This window comes from Alligator mississippiensis, chromosome 11 (genome assembly GCF_030867095.1).
Source record: "Alligator mississippiensis isolate rAllMis1 chromosome 11, rAllMis1, whole genome shotgun sequence".
NCBI lineage: Eukaryota > Metazoa > Chordata > Crocodylia > Alligatoridae > Alligator > Alligator mississippiensis.
The window spans coordinates 18,954,959-18,971,173 of NC_081834.1; the positions used below are offsets into that span (position 1 = coordinate 18,954,959).

A 16,215-nucleotide genomic window follows, 5' to 3' on the forward strand; every position below is an offset into this window, starting at 1 on the left:
CCCACCGAGCTCCGTGCTCCTGCCACCCCCTGGCCGCAGGCTCTGCACTGCTACCAGCCCCAGCCCCATGCTCTGCACTCCGCCCAGCTTAAACTCCGCCCCCTACCTAGTGCCCAGGGCAAGCAGGATGTTGGGGAAGTTGAGCAGGTCCCCTGGTGGCTGTAGCAGTGTAAGCAGGACCCTACCTGGAAGCTGCATGCTGGCTGGGCCCAGGCCCTTCCACCCACAAGGGTGGGAATGAGGCACGTGGACTGGGCAGGGTACAATTAGTTGGTGGGCCCCTATGGGCCAGATGAAATTGCCTGGTGGGCTGAATCCAGCCCACAGGCCCTATTTTGCCCGCCCCTTGGTTAGGGCTGCATGCAGATTCAAGTCAACACACAGCCAGATCCAGTGTGCAGGCTCTGGCCAGCATGTTGGATCACACCTGCAGACCTGCCGCATGCCACTCATCCAGTCCACAGAGTCATATAGGTCGAGTGCCACCAAGACAGATTGTTGCCCTGTGGCTATAAGTAGCAGAACTAGGATCAACAGCCTCAAACTGCAGCAGAGGAAATTAAGGTTGGAGATTAGGAAGAATTTACTGAATTACAAGGGTGGCAAAGCACTGGAAAAGCTGGAGACGTTGTGGAATCTTCATCCCTAGACATTTGCAAGAGCAGGTTAGATGGACACTTGATTGGGATGGTTTAGTCAGGGATGAACCTGCCTCGAGCAGGGGTTAATTAATAATTCATCAATTCATTCGCTCCAATGTCCAGTAGTGTAGATGGGGTTTTGATGCAAGATGCAACAAAAATCTCATACACTTTCTTTCCCTGCAACAGAAAGTGGGGTGGAAGCAAGCCAAAATTTGCAGTCTTTTAGTTCCCTGCACACAATTATACAGAGAGAGTAGCAATTTCACCTGCATCAAGACAGTCTAATAAAACACTAAGTATCAGCATAGAGCAGGGAAATTGCCTAGTATATTGGCCAAACAAAAGAATTATTGTTTGAATGTTTCAGTATTTGTCACCATACATGATTCATCTATAATACATGCTGATTTTCCAAAGCAGAACAGGAATGATTAGTGCTTTCTGTCTTCTTCTCCCCCACACTCAAGCTCAGAAAGTCCATATTGTTCCATTAATGCAACTGAAACCAAATTAAAATGTAATACTATTAAAAATCCTAAGCACCTGATCCATTGAGTTCCGCATACAGAAACAAAACAGAAAGTGTAGTTCAGTAAGGGCCAATGCTTTTGGCAGGTCCCCCAAGTGCAACTCCAATTCCTTTGCCCTGCTCAGTCTGTTGCTCAGCTCTCCTGCCTGCCCTATCTGCTGCTGTTCTCCCTGCCAGATGTCATGTTTCACACAAACTGACTGAGCATGCCACTTGTCACACATGCTACAGGTTGGCCACCCCTGGTATACTTCACGTTGCATGCCTGAAGATCCTGGTATTTCAACAGGCAGACTGCATGTAAACCAGGGATTCTCAAAATCAGGCAGATGAGCGAACAATCACTAGTGCAAACCCTGGAAGCGACAGCCACAGAATCAGCAGGGCAGGTAACACAAAGGAACTCGCTCCTACTCCAGCCCTAGAATGGGACTCTAAGAGGACAGGGAAGCCCAAGGCTTCCAATGGCAGGCTTAGCTGTCTGTACACAAATGCCAAGACCATGGGGAACAAACAGGATGAACTGGTCCTACTGCCAGGCAAAAATTAACATGATCTCATAGGGATAACAGACCGGGTGGGACTCCACCTATGACTGGACCACAGGTACTGATGGCTATACCTTGTACAGGCGGGATCATATTGCAAGGAAGGGCAGGGGTGTAGCTGTCTATGTGAAGGAGCAGTACACTTCCTTACAAGCAGAGATTGGCACCCAAGGAGGGCAACTTGAGATCCTCTGGGTTAGAATACAGGGAGAAAGTGCTGAAGGGGATAACTGTAGGAGTTTATTACAGACCTCCTAACCAGGAGGAAGAGCTTGACCACAACTTTGCTGGGGAACTGGCAGAAGCTGTATGCTCTCGGTGCATAGTTGTCATGGGCGACTTCAACCACCCTGACATCTCATGGGAAGAGCATTCAGCAAAATGTGATTGGTCACAAAGCTTCCTCACTTGCATTGATGAGCTCTATTTGACTCAAGAAGTCTCTGGGCTGACAGGAGGCAAGGCGCTGCTAGATCTGGTACTGGCCAAAGGGGATGATCTAATCAGCGCCCTGAGGACCGAAGGAAAGCTTGGCAGCAGTGATCACAAGTTGATCACTTTCTCTATCCATTGCAAAGCTGGCAAAAACATCAGTCAGCAATGCAGAAATCCTTGACTTTAGGACAGTTGACTTTCACAAGCTCAGGAGGTTGGTTGCTAAGCCCCTGAGACACCATGATCTGACAGGGAGAGGAGTCCATGATGAGTGGTAGCTTTTTAAGGACATGATCCTAAAAGCTCAAGGGAAGTCCATTCCAGCCCATAGGAAAGGTAGCAAAAGGGCTGGAAGACCCCCTTAGCTCAAGAGGAAACTCCTAAATCTGAAAAGAGAAGCTTATAAAGGGATGGAAGTCAGGAACTGCCACTAAGGAGGATTATGCAACACTGGCCTGCACCTGTAAGGAGTGGACCAGAAAAGCCAGGGCTGAAACCGAGCTCAAACTGGCTGCAGGAAACAAGGACAATGAAGAGTCCTTCTACAAATACATGGGAAGTCAAAATAAAAACAAGGGCAACACCGGACCCTTGCTGAACCAAAAGGGGGAAGCTAACAACCAACAGTTAGGAAAAAGCAATTACTTTGTTTCAGTTTTCCACCAGCCCAAGGGGATCACCCTGCCTGACAGGATTCAGGACTACCAGAGTAATGGCAATCATTCTAATATTATAAAAGCACCTATATCAAAGAAACCATCAACATCAGGCTAACGGAAAGCAACATTCTGAGAGCTCGCCAATATGGCTTCATTGTGGGTAGGACTTGCCTGACCAACCTAATTTCCTTTTATGACCAGGTGACATTACCTGGACAAAGAAGAGGTTGATGTCATATATTTAGATTTCAAAAAAGCCTTCGACTTGGTCTCACATGATGTCCTCATGGTAAAAATGGGAAAATGTGGCCTCAACAACCTCACAGTCCAGTGGCTGGGGTACTGGCTCCATGGTCAGACCCAGAAAGTGACAACATGGCACATGGTGACCAGTGGTACCCCCCAGGGCTAAGTACTCGAAACAATACTTTTTACTATATTCATAAATGATCTGGATTCGGGTGTCAGAAGTGGACTGGCTAAGTTCGCAAAGGAACCAAATTATGGAGAAGTGCGGTCACTCTAGAGCAGTGTTTCTCAACCCATGGAATGCATCCCACTGGTGGGATGCAAAGATCGTCTAGGTGGGACAAGAAGTTTTGAAAATAATTACAGTAATACCTCAGTGAAGCCTCTGGAAGCAAAGCACAGGAGCTGCACAAGGATCTTCTCGTCATCACAGGGCAGCACTGGGCAAGTGAAACACCTCCTGTACATGGGGCTGCAGCAAGGACAGTGGCAAAGTCAAAGTCAAAACTCAAAGTGGCAGCAGGCACAAGGGGTGCGTTGCCAGGGTGGGGGGCGGCAGCAGCTCACAGCAAGATCCCCGCTGTCCCCAGCCATGTTGGGTCATGCCCACAGGGTGGTGGAGGCCCAGCAGGAGCTCATCGACCAGCCACCAGGGGACACCTCCCCCCCCTCATCGTTTAGCATGATGGGACCAGGGTTAAGATTAAAACTTGATGACATTCAAAATGGAGAAATGCAAGGTGCTCTACCTTGGGAGAAAAAACCCACATCATACTTATAGGCTCGGGAACACTACACTCAGTAGGCACCACAACGGAAAGAAACTTGAGGGTCATGATTGACCACATGATGAACACAAGCTACCAATAGGATGCTGCAGTCAGCAAAGCAAGTAAAACTGTGGCTTGCATCTACGATGAATCTTAAGCAAGACCCAAGAAGTCATCCTCCCACTTTACTTGACCTTGGTGAGGCTGGAGTACTGCATCCAATTCTGGGCTCCACACTTTAGAAAGGATGTGGAGAAGCTTGAGAGAGTCCAGAGGAGAGCCATGCACATGATCAGAGGTCAAGAGAACAGGCCTTATGAGGAGAGGCCAAGAGGCATAGGACTCTTCAGCCTGGAGATGCAAAGGCTCAGAGATGACTTGGTGGCAGACTAGAAGTATATAAAGGGATGTGTATCAGGAACTGGGAGAACATCTGTTCACCAGGGCACCCCAAGGGAAGACAAGGTCTAAAGGTCACAAACTGCTAGAAAAACATTTTAGACTGGACATAAGGAAAAACGTTACTGTCCAAGTCTTCAGTCTGAAACAGACTCTCCCCAGAAGTGGTGCAAGCACCTACTCTGCATACCTTTAAGAAATGCCTGGATGCTTATCTTGCTGGAGTGAACTAGCCCCAGCCGACTTCCTGCCCCATGGGCAGGGGGCTGGACCCGATGATCTCATAAAGGTCCCTTCCAGCCCTAATGTCCATTGCTTTGACAGCAGCAGTGTGCAGCTTGCTGTGACACCATGCAGTGCCTAGAGATTCTTATAAGGGTGCTGTGGGTTGCCATGCACCTACATTATTAACAAGGTAAACCCAGAGATTTCAAATAGGAATCCAGTGTCAAGAACTTTCTGACCTGTTGTGGTCTTTCTGAGCTCTCTACAACAGAAGAGCTGCTCTCCTCTTTTCTGTAGTCAAAAAACAAGCGAAAGCTAAGAACTGGTATTTTCCAACATGTGCGTCAAGTCTAACAAGGGGCACCTGGAGTCAGACATCACTGAGAACCACTGATGCGTACACAGTGAGCGCATCAGTCATTATGACACATTTATTTAGTACTTGTATTAGCAGACATTTTTGTATTGGCAAAACATAGGAAAGCAGTATTAAATCTGTTGGTCCAAGCCTGCAAACCACTGATGCCTATGCTGCTGCCCATAAGTTTGCTGAGCTACAGCAGAGTGTATACTGAATAGCCCTGAGTTTTCACTGCCATCATTAAAAGTCTGAGGGGCAGCAACGAATTGAAGAAAAAGTGATTTTCATCCTTCTGACGCCCAGCAATCCTGTGAGCAGTAACAAAATGTCAGCACTTAACCTATTCTCTACAGAAGACTCAAAACGCACATAGTGGAAAGGGACAGAGTACTGATGACACTCACCTAACATCAGCACTTCGAAGAAAGGGCTTAGTAAGAGACAGCAGGAGGATTAAGGAGGACTGAGTAACAGAAGCAGAGGATGCTCAGACAGACTCCTTTCCCTAACAGCAACCAGATGGATTTAGGGAAAAAGGGAAAGGAAGAGAAATACTGGAGAGGATATAAACAGAAAATAACTGTGGAAATAAATATTGAAGATAAGAGTCATGTCCAAGTTTAAAGATGGAGTGAAATCAGGAAGGGCTCCTGCTAAACCAACAGATAAATAGTGACAAATTTAAGAAGCAACATCTTAGAACTTAAAGCTAGATAGGAGTTTAAACACTGTAATGCCCTTCTTTCTTCTAGCCAAGCCCATACCTGGGAGGATTAGAAATGTCTATGTCAGCACAAGATAACCCACTGTGGGATCATCTTTCCAATGCCAAATATGTCAGCTGTAGACAAATTCTATCAGAAGAATGGTGCAAAGTAACTGTACCACGCAGGAGGATCTGGCTCAACTTCTTCACTTTTCTTCTTACTAGATGCACATTTCTGTACGATTAACCAAACAGCAAATTAACATGCTGATTTTTTTCAGAATATTTTGCCTCCTGAAACAAATTTGTAATGTGAATGTTTATTATGAAATATTTTTAATACAAAGGAACAGATTTGTCCTAGTGCAACTGAATTCCTCAGGGATGTATTTGGCACAAAGCAACTAGTGACAACAGTAGTACTCTACATTTGGTAATCTATATAACTAAAAACAAGGTCAGCAAAATGAGATCAGTTACCTGGAACTTAAGGACAAAAGCACTTGAACAATTGTGCCTACAGGACAACTATACAGGACTGAAATATCATATGTTCATTTACAGTTTGAACAGGATGCAGGACTTCACTTGAAATGGCATAGCTCTAACAGTATCCGTGTGCAAGTGCTTAAGGAATGAAATAGGCCTTCTAAATTTAAAAGATTAAATAATCCACTATAAACAATTAGCCCAAAAACACATGAATATCTCCATGGCTACAAGTTGATTCTTAGAAGTCCTTCTGTTTAACATAACACTTCTCCTATCTACGAGAACAGAAGTCAGGAAGTGTTCAATTCCAGCTAAAGAGGTATCCTACAATGTCAAAGTAGCTCTGAAATATGCCAGCTTTTAGGAATTACATCCATGATGACAAATTCAGTAAATAAAGCAGCAAGGGCAAGATACTGATGTTCCTCAGGATTAAAAAAAATGGCCTGCTCTTGCTACAAAACCAGGTGATAATTCCCACTTTATTCAGAAAACCGATGAACTAAAAGTCTAGTTTCTAATGCTAGTATATTTCAAAAGATATCTAAACAGAAGGGACCTGACACCCTAAGAATTTATCACAATTAATGGAAAATGACTCTAAATAAGCTAAGCTTTTTTTTGTCCCTCTGTGAAACCCATCTCAATAGACATCCAATTTTGATTTAAGTATATATTAAGCCATGTGTTTGCTTTCAAAATCTAACACTTGCTTTTATTGAAATTTTAAAGAAAAAAAGTTTCCTAGCAAAACAGTTACCAAATCTATTATTTATGCAGGAAGGAATTTGAAAGTTAAGTTCTTCTTGTTTCTAAAAAATGCAAAATTGAAAAAAAGAGAGAAGCCCCTCTCCTTCCCATATCTGGAATGAAAACAACATACACAAAAAGGAAGAAAAATATAGATGCTGGGACAGCAGCCATGAAAAATACACGATACCCTAAAAAGACCAGCATGCAGGGGCAGATTGTACAAGAGCAGCAGTATACTTTTTCATCACCTGTAGATTTCACATCAATACCCAGTACCACAGAGGTATGACAAGAGATGACTAAAGAAAACCAAGAAGTAATAAAATACTGTAGAAAAATATTTGGGTAAAGTATGGTAGGCTGTCCAAAATCATAAGGATCCTACAGATTTATTTATGGTAACTTTACAAGAAGATTTCAAACAGAGCTGGTCAGAAATTTCTCATACAAATACAGCTTCATTAAGAAATGGTTGTCCACTGAAACTAAAACATCTCTGGTTTGAAGATCTTTGTGCAGATTAGGATTCCTGACTCCAACCAGTCATATGATGGCTTGAAAGTCTGCTACCATGAAGTTGGACATCACAGTGTCCCCGCTTTCATCAGAAAATGTGTCTCAGTTCTGCAACAAGAACCAAAATTACCTGGCGCAGGAACCAGCTGGCCTGGAAGTCTGGAAACTGTGGGGTCCTTAGCTTAGCTCAATCTTACCTCAAAACCACAGAAGCTAAGAGCTCTTTCATCTCAAACAACACATTATCAACACATTCTGAAAATGTTTTAACTGCACATCTATCCACAGTCGGGCCTCTACTACTTGACACAGACCACTGATACTCAGCCAAGGTGCCAAAGCACCCTAGTATGTTGCGAGATCCTTTTAAGAGTGCTCCAGAGTGCTGCACAATATTAGTACCATCAGGTATGGAAACAACTACACACAATTCATAAGATAAACCCACAGACTTCAAATAGTAATTCAGTGGCAAAGCATTCTGATCTGCTGTGGTCCAAGTTCTTTGCAACAGAATTGCTCTACTATTTTTCTGTAGTCAAGAAACAAGTGAAGGCTAAGAGACATCTTGAGTCGAAAAAAGGTTGAGCGCCACTGATAAACAAACCTGTTAACTAACAATGTAATAATGCCTGTTTTGGTACTATATGTAGCCAACCAGGAAAGGACAAAATGCACATACAACAGGCCCAATCCTGTTCCCACTGTACTGAATGGAAGCAGAACTAGGCTCAAAACTATCCACAACAAAATTAAATTCTGCTTCAACTAATTTTCTTTACAGAAAAACAAAGAGTTTGAGGTAATTAAGCTACGCAAGAAATTTGAATGAGTAGTGACGAGCCTTTGGAGCAAGAATGAGACAAAGAATATTATGTCATTCAAGACAGGACATTTTTCACAACATAAAACTCACGCAAAACTTTACAAAAACACTGTCATGACAGTAGTTCTGGCAATTCACAAGTTAAACCAATTTAAAGGAATAAAATCTTAAAAGGAAAGCTAGATACAACCTTAACTATGGGCAGCTACAGCCTCTTCATAAGTTGAATTTTTTTTTAAAGTTAGGGAGTAACATGACTAAGAAAAGCCAACTGTAACATGAAAGGGAAGTGTTATACCCTAGTATGTCCCTCTTCTTAGTAATCAGTTTACACATTTATCCCACAAGTTATTCCTGCAAAATCCACAAATCAGCACACTTATCCAATGTTTCTATATGCCCTGGTCCTTTCACAATAGAGGAAAACCATCACTCTCTCCATGGAGCCCAACACCACCACTTGTGCAGCACTCTTACAAGGAGGAGATGATCAAGATGTCTTGCTGCAGGTAGTCTAGGCTAGAAATGACCCATCTGCCATGCAATCAGACCACAAACTGTCTCTCTCATCTCAAATATCTACCGTCTCCTTGGCCATTCAATCCCCTTCCCCCACAAAAAGCCACACAAAACAACATCCTACTTGACGTACAACGCACACCAAAACGACACTGTCAAAAATCTAAACCACATCGGGAAAGACAGGGTCCATCTCCTAGGCTTCTGTAGCACTTTTTTTCAGAAAGCAGAAGTGGAAAAAGATAAATTAGTTGTATTTTATTGTCTGTCTTTTTCTTGTGCAACACATATTATTCCCTCTTGATGAGGTCAAAAATTCCACCTCTCTAGTTTGGGTCTGGGAAGCTCTCCAAGCTGACAAGAAATCTCCACCCCCTCCCCCCACTCCTCTGCCTAACCTGACAACTGTCCCACAGCCTGGTCCATCTGTCTCATCTATCAGACAGCAAAAAGAAGAGGGAAAGAGATGATGCTGTATATGGAAGAGACATACAGTGAGCCTAGAAAGAAGGCTCACTTCCATGTGACGCATCAACTAAAACAGTGGTTCCCAATCTGCGGTACGGGAACCACCAGTGGTATGTGGACAACCCATCAGTGGTACGCATTAACAGATTTATAATTACTTTATATGACAAAACTTTGCTGGTGGTACTTACAGTTCTATCATTTTATATGGGTGGTGCGCAATCTGTCAGAGTTTGGGAATCGCTGGACTAAAACAGGAGAAGTGGAAATGCCTGCCGAATTAGTCATCTGTGATAACCTAGACATGCAAATCATCGTACTGGTTTAAGTGCCTCCCCAGCCCACCACTTCTTCCAAGGATCACTGCAGGAATCTGCAGTTTTTGGAAGGCACTCCAACTGAACTTCACTCAGCTCTTTGGTCATCCAGGCCTCTAAGAAGATCATAAGAGAATACTCCCTGCTCAGTCTTGCACACCAGCCCCTGACTAGCATAAGACTTCCTGCAGATCCAGAAGCACTCTTAAAATGTTTAAGCCCCCGTGCTAATACAATTCCTTTAAAGCTTAAAACAAAGGAGGCATGCTACTAAACTTAAAAGATGCTATTCACATTAAAAGTATGTCAGAACTTTCAACCTGTCCAGAACACATTTTTCAAAGTTAACCATGAGGTACATCAACTGGTGCCCAGTTATCAAAAACCATTCTTTCCCATCCCATAAGGAGCCAAGGCACACCCCCCCTCCCCAACAAAACACAAAAAAGCCACCCAACCCTCAGTCTTATTAGTTTAATATTTTAGATGCCCTTTTGTGGTATTCACAAATCATTCAGTTTAACACATTAAGAAGATGGCAGGGAATGCATTCTGGCAAGATCATCTTCGGTATATGTTGCATAAAAATATAGGTAGTGTTTTCAGGTTAAGACATGACCCAATTAAATTATATAAAAGTGCACAAGCTGCTGCATATTTAATCTAACTGATAGAGTCCCAACTACATGTTCAATCAAAAATGCAGAACACGGACATGATGGATCTGATATATAATGTACATTTTATGGTCTCACATAAGAGGTGTGTTATGATGATTTTTATTTAAGCAACATTACCAAATTCCTGACACAACCCAATCAGGCTCATGTACCTCTTCTGCACACTGGCACAAGATATAGCCACATTTGGAAATCCCTTTTTTTCCCCCCCATTTTCTCCTGACCTTCAAAGGAAGCATTTTCTCTTTGGCAAGTCAACATTCTGACAAGCAAACAATTAATTTCTTGCCCTTGGAATTCTTTCTATAATGAAAAAATAAAACACCTGAAATTTCCAAAGTTAGTTTATATAGAACTTTTTTTTACCAGAAGACCCCAAATTCACTTCACAGAATAATTATAAATAAAAATAAATAATATGCATGATCCAACTGTGTCTAGTATTATTTTTTAAAATACCTAAAAATACCAACAAAATTATGTTATAGTAGATACAGAATGCCACCACCAGGCTGAGCACCATTGTACAGTGCCGAACATAAACATATAATAAATGGTGGCCCTTTATTCATCTTATCCCTTACGTCTATGGAACAAATAGTCTGCCTGGGGCCAAGCTAACAAGTATAACAGGGTGCACATACTTCTCAATTGCTCATTAGCACAGGCAATAATTATAACTTTCCCCCTGCTTAATCACTAACCAAGATCCAGTTATCAGAATGTTACAAAAGCAGAGGTGAGTTTGGAAGAGGGACTTTGAGTGTGACAGAACAGATTCATAGATTTTGACTACAAGCTTCCCCCCCCCCAGGAGCCTGGCACAGCTGTTTGCAGCATCCCAGCTGCAGCCAGCCCTGACTCTGGGTAGCTGCTGCCAGCCTCGAGCTTGGGCTGCTCCCAGCAGGCAGCTGGGACGCTGAAAGCCCTGCTGGGAGCAGCCCCGGCTCCAGCAGCTACCCATAGCCGGGGTAGCTGCTAACAGCCACAGACCTGGGCTGGGGGACAAAATTGGCAGCAGGGCTGGGGGGTAACTGGCACAAGCAGGGCATCCTGCCATGTATCCCCTGCCTTCATTTTGTTTTTCTGGCATGCCGGCACTCTGGCACCTTCCAAAAGGTAGGAACTGTGGTGTTTTTTGGCATTTCAGCCAAAACACATTGTATAATCTTGATCTATGGCAGGGGTAGGCAATGGTGGTAGCATGAACAGAGAAGAAAAACAAATCTTACACAGCATAAATAAGAATTGTAACTCTTGGGAGTTAACAAGGAATTCTACTACTTAGAACTACTCTTTGAGAATATGGAGAACTTAAAAGGACAATAATCATGAAAGAATTAGAGGATGTGGCCCCTTAATCCTCAAGATGGTGACTAAGCAGGCAAACTAAACTGTATGAGAGATCTAGCGTTGAGTTTCAATCAAGGTAGAAGTATTTCATTTCTATTTTCCTGGTCTTGCCATTGTGACAGTTTTCAAGACAGCAGCACCTCAGTAAACAGAAACCTATCCCTTTTTTCCTACTTTTAAAAAGGAAAAGCTGATGGTTAAATGTTACCACTGTCCATTATTTAATTAGGAACACACAGATTTGAGTTAGATTCAAAAAATAAAATGACGACTTATGCTTACAAAACCAGTGTTGGTGCAGCCAGATGTGTAGTTCATCAACAAGCTAGGTGAGGTAAGGGAGGGGGGAAGGAAGAAAAAAAAATCATGGAGACATTTACTTGAGAGTCTCATCTACAAAGCCAGATCCTATCGACTTCTGGGATACAAATACCACAACACAAAAAAAAGACTCCAACAGTCAACAAAAGCCTTTTTTTTTTGGTTTTTGGTTTTTTTAACTGCTTCCCAGAGCAAGCAAAGACCAAAGCCTAGCCACAAAATCCCTCAGTTTCTTCCCAAGCCCAAAGCTCTTTCAAATACATTCAGAACGTTTTAAGAATTTTCTCCATGCCCAACAACACTCTCCAAAACAGTTTCTAAAGCTATTGTCATAACAAATCCCAGATTTCGCACATATACTTCTGCAGAACTGTTCTATTTCCAAGTAGCCAGGGACCGCACAACCTACAGCTTGCACCAGTGGGGGACTGCACCAGGGCAAGCTACACACCCCATGCCGCATACCCCATGCGCATGCAATGTACCTTTGCGAGGTGGGGACATCCATGACCCTCCCCCCAATGGCTGCACTGCACTTCCATGTGCCCCCTGCTAAAAGGCACACCTGTGTAGGTGTCCCCTCCCCACTGCACCACACAGTCACCCTACGGTTTTACTATGTCACCATATGCCTGCAAATTCCCAAAGCCCAGGTTGCAAAGATCTTTGCAAAAAACTCAATGAAGAATGTCCAACATTCAAGAGTTTGCCTAATTGTATGCAAACTATATAGGGTGATGCCTCTCATTGGATCAACTAAGAAATCCATGCCTCTTGCATAATTTCTGGATCATCATGATTATAAGCACAACACCTGCACCACCACAGGTTAAGAAGTATTACTGCTCTGTTTTGCAGGTATAAAAATAGAAGCATGGAGGTCAAGTGACTTACCAAGGTCACCTTGCAAGACAGTGGTGAGAATCAGAAGTACCATGGATCTTTCGTGCCCAAATACAATCCCATCCAAAATACACTAAGTACGCTGAGTAGTTGTGCAAGTAGTGGGTTAGAAATACTTGCCAATAAAAATAAATAGCACAGAATTCATTTAAGTTTTTTTGTTTTTTTTCCCCCCATCAAGTAAAAATAACAGAGAGCTTATTCAAATAAGATGGATGCAAATATAAGTATTCAGCCACGACTATCAAAAAGAGCATGACAATGGTAGTTGAAGGAAGAAAAGTTTCACTAAAGGTTTAGCTGAAGAAAACACAAGATGCTGTTCTTGAATGTTTGTTTAGTCTCCCTACTATAGAATGGAAAGTGTAACAATTTTCCCAAAGAAGCTTTACCTGTACTTTTTCTTGTAATTTTAAACAAACGTTCATCCCGCTGCTCAAGTCTTCTCTTCTAAGAGTAAAATTCAAACTAGATAGAAATCTAAAAAAAGACAACTCGGGAACACACATATAACATTTATTGCTACCTTGCATTATCAAGTCCGTTTCAAACGTGTTTAAAAGACAAATTTGGCTTCATGAAGTCAATGCAATATACCACTATTATATACACAAAGGAGTTGAGTGGTTCAAAAGTAAATAAATATAAAAATCAGTAAAACAACTTTTTCGCAGCTTACATCTATTTTGGCGACAAAAATATCTCCTTGCCTTACTTTTTGCTCAAATTTTAAAGCTAAATTTCAAGTCCCAAGTCTCTCTCTAAAATTTTCAAGCTTCATGACACCAAGATATTGAAACTAGCAAAACCATTAGAAATTGGTTAAAACAGACACTGTCAGAACACTTATGCATTCATCTTGCCCTTCGAGGTTTGCATGCCTTTGCTGGAAAGAAGAAACTGGCTCAACAGGAGAAAATGAAACTATGGAGTGCTATCAAATGAACAAAAGTTGTAAATGAACTGCCTAATTTTTAGTACTAGCTTTTTGGCAAATCATCTCGTGTGTTACTTGTAACACTAAAAAAGGTACAAAAATGTCCAAATAAGTGTGGTCAAAGCATAGTGTTAGTGGACATTACACATGCAGAGAGCATGGCTGGTTGGCTTAAAACTGAAGACTGTCCTGACTCAGTTCTTGTGGGGGTTTACAGTAGATGTGGTCCTTCAGAGGAATCTGAATGAGGAGAGGTTCCTGATCATAGCACATAAGTTCAAAGAAAGGTAAGCATGGCACATGACAGAGATGATTCCTAGAGAAGCATGGGGCATTAACTATAAGTGGGGCAGAGAAAGTGGAACTGAACTGGTAAGAGATGAAAGATGGACAAGTACTGTACACAGGAACAGTGTTATATAAGGCTTCAAAGGCCAGGATAAGAAACTTCAGATTAAATGTTGGAAAAGACAAAACAGCTAGAGAAATCTAGGGGAGGAGAGGAACATAATTTAGTTTTAAAATATATATCTTTAGTTTACTTTAAAGTTCTTTCAATGAGAGGTCATATTTTAAGATGCCTTTACAAGTTTCCAATTTGATGAGAAATAAGAAACAGACAGTAAGACATAATGGAATTAATCTATTTGAATGCTGGATGTTCATAAGTCAACACAGTAGGGTTTTCTTCTCTTGACAGAATACATGCAAGAACTACCACAAACTGAAATACCAAATTTAGAGTTGGATTAACTGAACCCACTTAAAAGCACCCGAATAACCATGTTCACGGAGAAGAAAAGGTAGAGATGCACCTTATAAACTCAACTAAGTGAGATACAAATTATTCACCTGTTCAAGTGTTTACAGGATCAGTCCTAAACCAATACTAAGATTTTACTAGAAGTATTTAATTTTGATAAAACATATTCTGTAACAAGATCCGTACTATTAAAAAACATCGCGTAACATCTTGATTTGAATACAAGTTCATTTACAACCTGGCCAATTCAACAGACCTGTGCACAGCATTATGTAACATCCGATAACACACTAACAACCAAAACGCACCAAACAGGATGTACCTCCTACCTAGCGTTACCCGATTCTCCAGTGTGACCAGCAGCCACTCAAGCCTAAACCAGTCCCAGGTAAGGATAAGTTTACACTTCTTCCTATGCAATGCTGCCACTAACGGGTGCAATACTAACCACTGTACAGCAACGGGAACTCGGCAGTAAAGACCAAAACGAGAGGACTGGAAAACAGCAGTCTCCTGCCCAAGACTTACACAAGAAAGATCTTAACCTTCAGCTTCCGTCACAGACTCTGTAAGCCTGACATGTTTGCTAAGAAGAGCTGGATGATACCAGGAGCACAGCTTACACAGACACGTGGAAACGGGCCGGCAACTAGATGTGAGTCAGCAGGACTCTGAGCAGTAAATCGTGTCATAAAACTTTTTTTTTTAGGTTAATGAAATAAAAGGCTGATCTGGACAGCAGAAACTAACAGATTTAAACCCGCTCTGTCTGGATTTCCAGGAAGCTTCCAAGCAGCCCCAGGGTGGAGGCGCTCTCCAGCCATCACCGGGGACCGGCCGGGGGGGGGGGGGGGGGGGAGGAGGAGGAGGACAGGGATGGCGGTCGGGCCGCGGGAGGACCCCACTGTCGCTGCAGCCCCGTGAGGAGACCGGGGCCGAGCCCGGGCCCGCCTGGGGCCTCCGAGCAGCGCGTGCTAACGAGGCCCGGGCCCGGGCGAGCCGCACTAACGGCCACGGGCTGGAGCAGCCCCGCGGGACCCGCGCAGCCCTCGGCCCGCGGCGCACGAGCCGGGCCAGGCCGGGCCGGGGAGCCGAGCCCGCCGCACCCACCATTCTCCTCAGGGGCGCGCTGGGTCTCGCCGCCGGCTCTGGGTCTCCTCGCGCCGGGCAGCTCCTGCTCGTGGTTCGGCTGCGGCTGCGGCGGTGACGGGGCCTGTCTCCATCTATCGGGGCTGGGCTCAGCGGCGGCGGCAGCGGCGAGGGGCACTGGGCGAGGCCGGCCGGGGGCAGCGCTCCGACAGCGGCGGCGGCGGGGCGCGGGCGGGGGTGGCACGAGCTCGGCTCCAGACCGGGACCCAGCGCTGGTGGCGGCCTCGGCCCAGCGGCTTCTTCTCATAATTGTGCGACTCGCCCGGGCCTGAGAGCGGCGCTGCGCGTCAGCGCGCCCCGCCCCCGGGAGGAGGGACCCAGCCGGCGCGGCGCGGCGCGGCCTCCGCTCCGGCCCTGGCCCCGGTCCCGGCCCCGGCCCCGGCCCCGGCCCTGGCCTGCGGCCCTCGGCGGGTGAGCGCCGGCGGCGCCCCGCGCTCTCTCCCCGTACGCACCGCACCGTACCGCACCGCACCGGAGTTTTACAACTATCTGAGCTGATCTGAGGGAAAATCAGCTCAGAGTAAGGCGGAGAACCTCCCTTGTCTGCCGCACACGCCCAGCACCTTCACCTCCGCCAACCCCGGCACACACATACACCTGCCTGTCATCAGCCCGGGCACACACATACACCTGTACGTCATCAGCCCGGGCACACAGATACACCTGCCCGTCATCAGCCCGGGCACACACATA

The 16,215-nt window shown here is 44.4% G+C and overlaps 1 protein-coding gene across 1 annotated transcript in view; it reads right to left on the bottom strand.

The window, feature by feature from the left end:
• Positions 1 to 15,776, bottom strand: part of TRPM7 (transient receptor potential cation channel subfamily M member 7) — a 112,821-nt gene extending 97,045 nt beyond the window's left edge. Inside the window, exon 1 of the mRNA XM_059714640.1 lies at positions 15,484 to 15,776. Within this exon, the coding sequence (XP_059570623.1) occupies positions 15,484 to 15,486 (3 nt within the window). The 5' untranslated portion in view covers positions 15,487 to 15,776. The remainder of the gene's footprint in view (positions 1 to 15,483) is intronic.
• Positions 15,777 to 16,215: the final 439 nt, after the last annotated feature.